This window comes from Bufo bufo, chromosome 1, assembly GCF_905171765.1.
Source record: "Bufo bufo chromosome 1, aBufBuf1.1, whole genome shotgun sequence".
Classification (NCBI taxonomy): Eukaryota; Metazoa; Chordata; class Amphibia; order Anura; family Bufonidae; genus Bufo; species Bufo bufo.
Window position 1 is genome coordinate 224,415,256 of NC_053389.1, and position 12,579 is coordinate 224,427,834.

Sequence of the window (12,579 nt, forward strand, 5' to 3'; positions counted from 1 at the left end):
TTCTAAAAGTATATTATAAGTATATCGCACCCCTCTGTGTATCACACATATCGATAGCACACCTATACTAGTGCTTAAAAGGACTTTTGTGGCCCTATTAGCTAGCGTTTGGTGTCCCTAACAGTCTGTCCCTGCTCCACACAGCAACCTCTCCCTACACTGGCAAAACACTGAATGTAAAATGGCGGCCAGGTCAGGTCTATTTATAGGGTAGTTAGTCCAGCAGGAGTACCCTGTTAATTCATAAAGTGACTAAATTTAATAGGTAATTTCAGAATTTACATATACACAGACAACACAGTACTATGAAAATTGATCCATGTAGAGGCCAGAGTATGAATACCTAAGATGGCGGTATACACGGCGGGGGGCCGGGGAAGATTATCCCTAGCACTGATTCCCTGAACTGGTCCTCTGCCCAGGGACGTCTCCTGATGGTGGGGGCGCCCTGTCCCCGTACCTAGACTCCAACTCCTCGATATCCCTGGTGAGGTGAGTGGTAGATTGGAACGACATACGTGGTGTCTAACATGGAAAACAGGCACAGAAGAAAAGGATAGGTTACAAAGGTGTCCACTGTATACTACCCTCGTGGCGTGACCAGGAGGTACAGGGCACACCTAGAAGATAAAATATACAAACAAAACGCACAAATGGTTATAGATATGTTTAAGAAAAGTATAGATGACCTACAAATCCCGACGCGTTTCACCCATACGGAAGGTTCATCAGGGGGTTACGTGTAGTAGGCATGCAAAGATAACGGGACCATTGCCAATGGTTATGGCCGCCCCAGTTCAATGATGCGTGTGTGCATATATAACAGGAAAAAACAATCCTTTATGACACTGCAGACCCACAGTAATGAAACGATTGCCAAATGGCAGTTTACATACGTTTATGGCAGCGTGGTAAGTGAACTCGACTGCCCGTATGGGTGAAACGCGTCGGGGTTTGTAGGTCATCTATACTTATCTCAAACATATCTATAACCATTTGTGCGTTTTGTTTGTATATTTTATCTTCTAGGTGTGCCCTGTACCTCCTGGTCACGCCACGAGGGTAGTATACAGTGGACACCTTTGTAACCTATCCTTTTCTTCTGTGCCTGTTTTCCATGTTAGACACCACGTATGTCGTTCCAATCTACCACTCACCTCACCAGGGATATCGAGGAGTTGGAGTCTAGGTACGGGGACAGGGCGCCCCCACCATCAGGAGACGTCCCTGGGCAGAGGACCAGTTCAGGGAATCAGTGCTAGGGATAATCTTCCCCGGCCCCCCGCCGTGTATACCGCCATCTTAGGTATTCATACTCTGGCCTCTACATGGATCAATTTTCATAGTACTGTGTTGTCTGTGTATATGTAAATTCTGAAATTACCTATTAAATTTAGTCACTTTATGAATTAACAGGGTACTCCTGCTGGACTAACTGTTGATACATATTGATACCCTGTCTTAGTATAAGCTCGCTATCTGTATTGCTGGACTTTTACTATTTATAGGGTAGGGAGTGTGTCCATGTGCTGAAACGTCTCAATTGGCCGTCCTGTACCACCTGATGGATGGGTCAAAGTTCTTCACAATGTAAAAGAATATGGCGGGCGCGAATATCTCCATATGTTCGCATGTTCGGTGAATCGCGAACACGCAAAGTTCGCCGCGAAACGACCGCCGAGCGAACCGCAAGGCCATCTCTATATGTGAGCACCTCTCTCTCCTCGTTGTAGCGATCGGCAGGTGTAAGACGTTTTATCAAAACTTTTTCCAAAGTACAGAGCCACTTAATATAACAACTGCAGTCACTTTGATAAAAAAAAAAAAAACATTTTGCAGTATTACTCCATTGTCCCTGCTTGTTCATCTGCAGACTCTAGTTTATAACCATGGAGATACATGGTCTGCATAGGAACTGTATACAAAAACATGATTGGTGTTTTTTTTGTTCAATCAAGATTGTAGCAAAACCACGTTCTGCACTGCAGTAAGTTAACATTACTGGGTCATACTATATGTATATTCCTACCTCCTTGAGCTTCCTGCTACGTGAACCAAAACACCCAATGTCTGTACCGTCGCGGGTCAGGTTCCGGTTCTGTGTGTTAAAGTTGTGGCTGTATCTGCTGGGCACCTCTGACTCCAGCTGGTATGACAGGTTATGTAAAACACACACACAGTTCTCTGTAGCCTAAAACAAATCAGATAACATCCCGTTACAAATAGCTGCTGTATCTACTTCTGTTAAAGTTGGATGAAAAATAATATGATCCCCATTACAGCCCCCAGAGAGGTTGTCATCAGTGGCGTACCAGCAAAGTAGACAGACCACATGACTGCGATAGGGCTGGGGAGATGCCCGGCACTGAACTTCTCTTCCCCGCATAAAAACATTGCATTATCAAGCAGCCGCCACTAGGGGAAGCTCAATATAAAGAGATGATTACAGCTTCCATAGTAATTGCATAAATTCCTATGCACAGAGCTCCCCCTAGTGGTGCCTGCAGGCAGACAGCTTTGTAATAGAAGGGAAGTAGGAAATTTATCAATGTATTTTTGACAGTTTTCTGCTGTAACTACATTGAGAAATGAGCACACTAATTTTGAAGCACCAGGTCCACTTTTTCAGACATTTAAGTTGGAAAAGGTAGTCCAAAGGCATTTTTTACAGTTTCTTCCACTTCATAAAAAGAAAATAAAAGCGCAAATTCATCAGAAATCTGGGGCTTTGCACTTTGCATTCTGCAGTACCTGAGAGTAACTGTCACACACGCATACCTAGGGCTTAGCCCCATACTAAGTTTTGCTTTAGGGACCTATGAGATCAGTGTACGCCCCTGGTTGTCATCCAGCTTTCCCACAGACCTAGATAGACATCCATTTTTCTTTCCATATGACGAGAACTTACCTTGTCATCAGGCTTATAGTCAGCAACACTTCTACTGATGTAATGTACCAGTGAATCAATTAGTCCATCACATTCCCGCAAAGCCTTCCTGCCCTCAGGCCCGGCAGAGCTCATGTTCCTGTCATAGACAAAAGAATAGGATAAGTATCTGATATGTAGAAGACACTATATAACGTAGAGACAGGATGAGAATGATCCAAAATTATATATATATTATATGGACAAAAAGTATTAGGACACCTACACATTACACCTACAGGAGCTTTTAGAATATCCCATTCTCAGTCCATAGGCATTAATTGACCCCTTTGCAGCTAAAACGCCTTCCACTCTTCTGGGAAAGCTTTCTACAACATTTTGGAGTGTGTAGGTGGGAATGTTTTACCATTCTTCCAGAAGAGCATTTGTGAGGTCAGACACTGATGTTGGATGAGAGGGCCAGGCTTACAAACTCCATTCTATATCATCACAAATGTGCTCAATGGGAGGCTCAATTTGTGCCAGCCAAGTTCTTCCATACCAAACTCACCCAACCATGTCTTTATTATCCTTGCTTTGTGCATTGTGACACAGTCATGCTGGAACAGACAAGGGCCTTTCCCAAACTGTTACCACAAAGTTGGAAGCATACAATTACCAAAAATGTCTTGGTATGCTGTAGCATTAAGATTTCCCTTCACTGAAACTAAGGTCGAGGCCAACCCATGTAGAACAACATTTACAATATCTTCATGGTACAAATGGACACACAGGAAAACCGCATTTATGCTTAGTCTTAATGCATTATAAGGAAGCACCAAGCGTCTGAGATGCGTAAATGCGGTTTTCCTGTGTGTCCTTTTGTACCGTGAAGATGTAAAGCTCCAATAAAGACCCAAGATTTTATTCTACTTTCCTGGCTGGGACTTCTATTGTTTCTGCTCCTGCCTTTGTTTGTTATTATAGTAGTTCTATTCTTGTACATAGGAGGCAGTATTATAGTAGTTATATTGTTGTACATAGGAGGCAGTATTATAGTAGTTATATTCTTGTACATAGGAGGCAGTATTATAGTAGTTATATTGTTGTACATAGGGGACAGTATTATAGTAGTTATATTCTTGTACATAGGAGGCAGTATTATAGTAGTTATATTATTGTACATAGGAGGCACTATTATAGTAATCATCCTCTTGTACATAGGAGGCACTATTATAGTAGTTATATTCTTGTACATAGGAGGCAGTATTATAGCAGTTCCATTCTTGTACATAGGGGTCAGTATTATAGTAGTTATATTATTGTATATAGGAGCAATTATAGTAGTTATATTATTGTACATAGGAGCAGTAATATAGTAGTTACATTTTTGTACACTGGGGATACTACTATAGTAGTGGTTATGGGAAAGACAATAAGCAGTATGTGGTGGCAAGTAGGAAAGCTGAATAGGATGAATACATTGGACTCCTGTGACTGGTGTCTATCAATTGGTGTGATTATACACTGCTCAAAAAAATAAAGGGAACACTTAAACAACACAATGTAACTCCAAGTCGATCACACTTCTGTGAAATCAAACTGTCCACTTAGGAAGCAACACTGAGTGACAATCAATTTCACATGCTGTTATGCAAATGGGATAGACAACAGGTGGAAATTATAGGCAATTAGCAAGACACCCCCAATAAAGGAGTGGTTCTGCAGGTGGTGACCTGACCACTTCTCAGTTCCTATGCTTCCTGGCTGATGTTTTGGTCACTTTTGAATGCTGGCGGTGCATGAGACGGAGTCTGCACTACCTGAGCCACACAAGTGGCTCAGGTAGTGCAGCTTATCCAGGATGGCACATCAATGCGAGCTGTGGCAAGAAGGTTTGCTGTGTCTGTCAGCGTAGTGTCCAGAGCATGGAGGCGCTACCAGGAGACAGGCCAGTACATCAGGAGACGTGGAGGAGGCCGTAGGAGGGCAACAACCCAGCAGCAGGACCGCTACCTCCGCCTTTGTGCAAGGAGGAACAGGAGGAGCACTGCCAGAGCCCTGCAAAATGATCTCCAGCAGGCCACAAATGTGCATGTGTCTGCTCAAACGGTCAGAAACAGACTCCATGAGGGTGATATGAGGGCCCGACGTCCACAGGTGGGGGTTGTGCTTACAGCCCAACACCGTGCAGGACGTTTGGCATTTGCCAGAAAACACCAAGATTGGCAAATTCGCCACTGGCGCCCTGTGCTCTTCACAGATGAAAGCAGGTTCACACTGAGCACATGTGACAGACGTGACAGAGTCTGGAGACGCCGTGGAGAACATTCTGCTGCCTGCAACATCCTCCAACATGACCGGTTTGGCATTAGGTCAGTAATGGTGTGGGGTGGCATTTCTTTGGAGGGCCGCACAGCCCTCCATGTGCTCGCCAGAGGTAGCCTGACTGCCATTAGGTACCGAGATGAGATCCTCAGACCCCTTGTGAGACCATATGCTGGTGCGGTTGGCCCTGGGTTCCTCCTAATGCAAGACAATACTAGACCTCATGTGGCTGGAGTGTGTCAGCAGTTCCTGCAAGACGAAGCCATTGATGCTATGGACTGGCCTGCCCGTTCCCCAGACCTGAATCCAATTGAGCACATCTGGGACATCACGTCTCGCTCTATCCACCAACGTCACGTTGCACCACAGACTGTCCAGGAGTTGGCAGATGCTTTAGTCCAGGTCTGGGAGGAGATCCCTCAGGAGACCGTCCGCCACCTCATCAGGAGCATGCACAGGCGTTGTAGGGAGGTCATACAGGCACGTGGAGGCCACACACACTACTGAACCTCATTTTGACTTGTTTTAAGGACATTACATCAAAGTTGGATCTGCCTGTAGTGTGTTTTTCCACTTTCATTTTGAGGGTGACTCCAAATCCAGACCTCCATGGGTTAAAAAATTTGATTTCCATTTTTTTCTTTTGTGTGATTTTGTTGTCAGCACATTCAACTATGTAAAGAACAAAGTATTTCAGAAGAATATTTCATTTATTCAGATCTAGGATGTGTTATTTTTGTGTTCCCTTTATTTTTTTGAGCAGTGTATTATAAGAGTTAAGAGATATAAAATTTCACTGTAAAAAGTTCAATTAAGAATCTAAAATCTGCCATTTTGTAAGTATACATTGTCTGCATAATAGTGCCCTACGGTTGTCAGATATTGGTTCCTACTATACAGTTCCCCGGTAACAGAACCTCACAGTACCCACATAATATGCCAAACAAAGCCTATATAATAGCGTTATATAGAGGACACATAACAATGTCCATGTAACAGGACCATATATGTAAAAACACCATACATTGCTTTAATGGGTTCTCTGGGAATTAACAAAAGGGAAAATACTTAAATATTACTTTATTATAAATATATTTCCAAATACCTTTAATTAGTTATAATGGCTCGTTTGGTCTAGGGAGCAATCATTAGGAGAAATAAAATGGCCGCCGTCCTATTAGTACACACAAAACATGTCCGAATCACGCAGCAGCACAAGTTACTTCAGAACGCTGAGGTAAAGAGCTGCCTCATCCTCCTCTCTGCTCTACTTGTCAGGGATTATGATCCTGAATATAGTTTAATATGATCTTCAGCTGAATCTCTGTAGGAATGGAGTTCATGAGGAGACATGAAGTACAGAGAGGATGGACAGGACAGAGTGAGGTAATGGAGTCACATCCCCATCCTCCTCTGTACTTCATGTCTCGTCATGAACTTCATTCCTATAGAAAATCAGCTGAAGTTCTTATCAACTGTATTCAGGATAATAATCCCTGACAAGCAGAGCAGAGAGGAGGAAGAGGCAGCTCTTTACCTCACTGTTCTGAAGTAATTGGTCTTGCTGTGTGATTAGGACAGGTTTTGGGTGTACTAATAGGATGGTGGCCATTTTATTTCTCCTAATGATTGCTCCAAAGACAAAATGAGCCATTATAACTAATAAAAAGGTATTTAGGAATGTATTTAAGAAAATGAAAATACTTCAATATCATTTTATTATAATTCCCGGAGAACCCCTTTAAATAATGTCATAACAGTAAGGTCATGTGGCTGTTGATGATACACCCAAGCAATAGATGGAGGCCTTATTGTGGGAGTGGACAATAGGATACCTCTGATCTATAAAATGAAGCTGGATATAGTACTGATAGAAGTGTGATAAAAATATACAAGCCACTCCAAAGATTCTGTACTGCCATTGCAGGGGGGAATGTTGTATCATGCAGGGAAGATTAGTTTTCGACTTTGCCCTGTATGCCCTCCATTGTCAAGATGAGACAGTTTCTGATATCACGTTTGACCATACTTGACCAAGATATTGTTCTTCTGCATTAGTAGAATTTTTAAAGGAGCCATTATTTTCAAATGCCTCAAAGATAAAAAAAAATAAAAATGACTTTTCCCCTGAAGACACGACTCACATTTACAATCACCCCCAACCATTGTTGTACATTTCTTAAGGTTTTGTGAAACTGGAATTTGCAGATTCGTTATCTGTCAATTAGATAGACATTCTCCAGCATGACCTTCAGAAAGGTCACATTGTCCACTCCATCACTCTGGTATTTATGGCCATTCCCATTGATTAGGGCATGTTTTGCTGGCCATGTGAGTGTTTTAGGGATTTCGGTCAGCAGTAATAATAAGGTCATAGGTCAGTAATAATAAGGTAATAGGTCAGGGAGCCCTTAAGGGCTGCAAATTCCCAAAAAGATTAGAAACATGCTGCAGGCAAACTACAAACACTTCTGAAATGTAGGTAGGTAGGTTTTTCATGCAAAATCTTTTAAATATTACATAGGGCGAACATAGGTTGTTTTTACATCCAAAGCTTATATTACACCTGCAGATTTTGCAGGCAATTGTGGGGAGGTTAGCGTTCCTTTCTGGCAATTGACTGCTCATTAGCGGAGGAGACCACTGATATAACATAGCATAGCAATATCCTCCATTGTATAGGGAGGAACAATCGCTAATGCTATCACTTGTGCCCATACTGAATCACTTTTTGCCGGCAGCAGATCGTGATTGCACAGCACAATCTGCCGCCGGCAAATGATAATTTTTAAACCTGCTAAAAGATTCTAATTACCAGATTGGAGGCAGTATTATACTGCCAGATCATTGCTAATGAGCGTTCCTGCGAGTGCTCGTTAGCGATGATCTTCAGCATTATCTGCAGGTGTAATATAAGCTTTAGGCTTGTTTTATATCTGCAGTTAGCAGATCCGGCAGACCGTTTTAGTCGGAAACAGCCTGCCAGATCAGTCACAGCCATGCACTGCTGGAATTCCATGTAGCTCCAGTCACTATAATGGCAAATAGGCCGATTAGCAGCCAGACAAATACCGCACCATGGAACAGCCTGCCGGATCTGCTTACTGCAGATGATTAACAAGCCTTATATCGCAAAACCAGATGCTGTGACAGACTATGAATAATTGTCAAAATGTACAATAAAGGGGCGTGGCTTGGCGGCCGAGAGTTATGGACGCTTGATCACACAGCTCCTGCACCACAGCGACTATACCTCAGCATATACCTCTCGCACCTGACTGGAATTCAGCTGGTGGATGTCCGATCGGCTCCCTAATAGAATGGGGAAGTCAAAAAGATTGCTCCCGAGAGTGGACAGTGGGAATTTGGAGAAATACTTTGAGAGAGGAAGATTCCAAGATGGCACCCGGAGCCCTGCTCCATATACAGCTCCCTCGTCGCCGAGTGCGCTATCACCCATGCTTGCTCTTGAACCTGACACTCCCTCTCCTTCTCCGGAGCTCACAGACCCATTTCGCCCTAACTCACCAATGTTTCCCTCTACACCGGAGGACATTAGGGAAGCGAGTACCGACCGCACAAGGCTTCAAGATGGCGCGGAAAAGCAGTCCTGCTCTCCTTCCTCCAGCCCACAAAAGCAGAGACCCAGAATCGAACAGCCTTCTGGCAATCAGGTCAGTCAGATCTCCCCACCACGTAGCGGTGCACTTTCTGGTGAAGACCACTTTGTTAACTACCCCACATCTGAAAGACCTGTGTCTGAGGACACATTGAAGCAGATGCTACTCGTGCTGAAATCCTCCATGCATCAGGATCTGGCAGCCCTCATAGCCCCCTTATCCTCTGAATTGCAGGATGTAGATCAGAGAGTGTCTCATATAGAGTCTAAGATGTCTGAATTTGCGTCATCGCAAAACGAAATCATTGATGCACATAATGAAATGGCAGATGAACTGGAGGGTATTAAGATAAAAATGGCGGATCTGGAAGACCGCTCGCGGAGAAACAATCTCAAATTCTGCTGTATATCTGAGGAGGTCTCCAACTCTGAATTGTCTTCATATATTCAGAAGATGTTTAAAAGCCTCTTACCCAGACTCTCATCCCAGGAACTCATCATAGATAGAGCTCACAGAATCCCAAAACCAAAACACCTGGGCCCAGAAGTCCCCAGGGACACGTTGGCACGTATTCACTTCTTTCCCACTAAAGAAGCTGTAATGATGGCAGCCAGAAAGGTGGGCACTCTTCCTGCCCCTTACCAATCGGTTCGTTTGTATACGGATCTATCTGCGGCTACACTGAGACAATGCCGTACCCTAATACCCATCACAACAGCCTTGCGTAAACATAACATCATTTATAAAAGGGGCTACCCACTAAAGCTTCTTGTCTCCAGAGAGGGCCATACTCATCTGGTTCGTTCTTTTGAAGATGGGAAAATACTACTTCAGAACTGGCACATCCATACATCTGGACCTGAGTCAACTCCGCTCCATACATCTGCTCCTCACAAGCGGGCTTGGAAATGACTAAGTAACATCGCCTCAACAAAGGACTTTGTCTACACTCCTGAATTATTTGTGAGTTCTACGTGGGCAAGTATCTCTACTCAACTTCCTCCAAAGACTACATGATTGTTTGGAGGCCCTGACTCTACACTGCAAATTCATCGGCTTACCATCTTCAAGGCTTACTATTGCTGTTCCTAATACAGTCACTCTTTAAGTTGACTTTACTGTTATTTTTCCTTACAATAGGTTTAGGCGGACGTATCCTCCAAGGTCAAAAGCTTTATTATACTCCAGCCCTTCATTGGTGCAACCTTTACAATATTTTACACAACTTACATCTGAAATGGCTCCAACCCTCGGCTTCAACATGGAACTTTTGCCCCTTCTTATGGACGGAATCTTGTCTCTATTTCAGACTCCCAGTTCTTGTTTTAATTTTTATGTTCCCCCTACTAATCTCCTCCATGCAACTCCCCTCCTTATGCTTGTCTTCCCTTTAGGTCACCCTGAGCATAACAGCAGTCGTCTCCAGCACTTCCATCTGAGATCATGGGGTTGAAATTCCTGTCCCTAAACACCAGGGGGCTAAACTGTCCGCAAAAAAGATCATATGTGGAGAGAGGCGGTGTCTAGTGGGGCGGATATCCTTTGCATTCAGGAATCTCACCTGCTGCAGAGAGATGCTGGTAGAATTAAGCATTGCCTATTTCCAACAATTATCCACTCCAATAACATTAAGAAATCCAGAGGTGTACTTATAGCAATTGAAAACTCCATCTCTTTTTCTCTGATTTCCCAGGTTATAGATCAAAGGGGCAGGTATGTGGTTCTGGTATGCGTGGTGAACAGCATCAAGTACACGATAGTGAATGTATACGTTCCTAATGAACACCAGATGTCCTTCCTACACAAAGTTATCAGAAAAGTCCATAAATTTAAGCAAGGTAAATTGGTTATATGCGGAGATTTTAACTCCATTGTTGATCCTTCTTTTGATACAACTAATCCCTCCAGACGATCCCTTATGGGCTTAGCAGCATTTATGCACTCTGAAGGCCTAATAGACGTCTGGCGGGCTCAGCATGGTCAAGAGAGGAACTACACCTTCTTCTCCCCCGCACATTCAACATACTCTCGAATAGATATGTTCCTAGTAGACCACACGGTCTTATTTCACACATTGAGTTCCTCCATAGGACTGATTCAATGGTCAGATCACGCTTCCATACACCTAGAGTTAGCAGAACAATTCCTATCCACTCCCCCTCCCGTCTGGAGAAACAACACATATCTCCTTTCACATCCTGATCATAAGCGAGAAATCTCCCTGGCACTACAGGAATATTTCCAGCTAAACGCAGAATCAGTCCCTGACCCTCTCATGGTGTGGCAAGCCTACAAGGCTTTTATTAGAGGAATACTAATCAAATTAAAACATATTGAGAGGAAGAAAAGGGAAAAAGACTTAACTTTAACTTTAGAAAAAATAGCAGCTCTAGAAAAGAGAAATAAACAACAACCTTCTACGGAAGTTATAAACAAACTGCGCATAGAAAGAAATAAACTAATGAACATTCTTAACAGAAACTTTAACAAATCTCTCCTGTTTTCGAAAGCTAGATTCTACGCCCAAGGGAACAAAGCGGGCAAACTGTTGGCTAACAAGCTCAGAAACCAACGAGTAAAGTCCAAAATCCCCTTGTTACATCCACTGACGAAAAACAAAATCCTTGACCCCAGAGACATAGCAGAACAATTTCGCCATTATTACCATGATCTATACAACCTTAGGGATAATATTACTAAACCAGCCAACTATGACTCTTTAGTTCAAGACTTTTTGGATAAAGCCCAGTTGCCCCAACTCTCTCCCACTCAACTAGCCCTTTTAAATGCCCCAATATCAGAACTAGAGCTGAAAAAACTAATTTTAACACTTCCCCTGGGAAAATCCCCAGGCCCGGATGGACTATCGAATGAATATTACAGACATTACTGCCCCACGCTGGCCCCCTTCCTCCTATCCATAGTTCAAAAAACAATGTCAGGTTCCCCATTCCCAACAGACATGCTAATGGCCTGGATTGTCACACTGCCCAAACCCAGTAAGCCACCTGAGTCTCCCCAAAATTTCAGGCCTATCTCTCTTTTAAACGGGGACATCAAAATCTTTGCCAGACTGGTCGCCTCTAGATTAACCTCTATCCTCCCACATTTGATACGAGACGATCAGTCCGGTTTTGTGAAGGGCAGACAGGCCTCTGACAACACTAGACGCTTGTTCGACCTTTTTAATGAGGCTGAGATTAGAAATATCCCCATGGTAGCAGTTACGCTGGACGCGGAGAAGGCGTTTGACAGTCTCCACTGGTCATATGCCTTCTCAGTCCTGAGTGCGATGGGTTTTACCGGTGCCATCATAAATGCGATAAAAAGCTTATATTCCGACCCAACCGCTAAAATATTTGTTAATGGAGTGTTGTCTGACAGCTTTCAAATAACAAATGGTTCCCGACAGGGATGCTCTTTATCCCCATTGATATTTATCCTGGCCCTGGAACCTTTAGCGCAACACATCCGCCTCTCCACCGATATAGAAGGTATAAAAATAGGAACCACCTCACATGTCATTTCCCTTTATGGGGATGACATCATTCTAACTGTCACTAGCCTCGCTCACTCTCTTGCATCATGCATTTTCCATTATTTCCCATTTCGGCTCTCTTTCCTACTACAAAATGAATAACTCAAAATCACAGGCTCTCCCCATTAACATACCAACAGCAGAACTGAGATTTCTTAAAAATATGTTTCCACTTGATTGGCAAACTTCCTATCTCCCATACCTGGGAATTAAACTCACACATCCTT

The 12,579-nt window shown here is 43.3% G+C and overlaps 1 protein-coding gene across 3 annotated transcripts in view; it reads right to left on the reverse strand.

Moving 5' to 3' along the window:
• Positions 1 to 12,579, reverse strand: part of PKP2 (plakophilin 2) — a 132,325-nt gene that overhangs the window by 18,264 nt on the left and 101,482 nt on the right. For all 3 annotated transcript variants that reach the window (XM_040435743.1, XM_040435752.1, XM_040435761.1), the window contains exons 7-8: positions 2,909 to 3,026; positions 2,030 to 2,191 (exon numbers count right to left, since the gene is read on the reverse strand). In XM_040435743.1, coding sequence (XP_040291677.1) covers positions 2,030 to 2,191; positions 2,909 to 3,026 — 280 coding nt within the window. The remainder of the gene's footprint in view (positions 1 to 2,029; positions 2,192 to 2,908; positions 3,027 to 12,579) is intronic.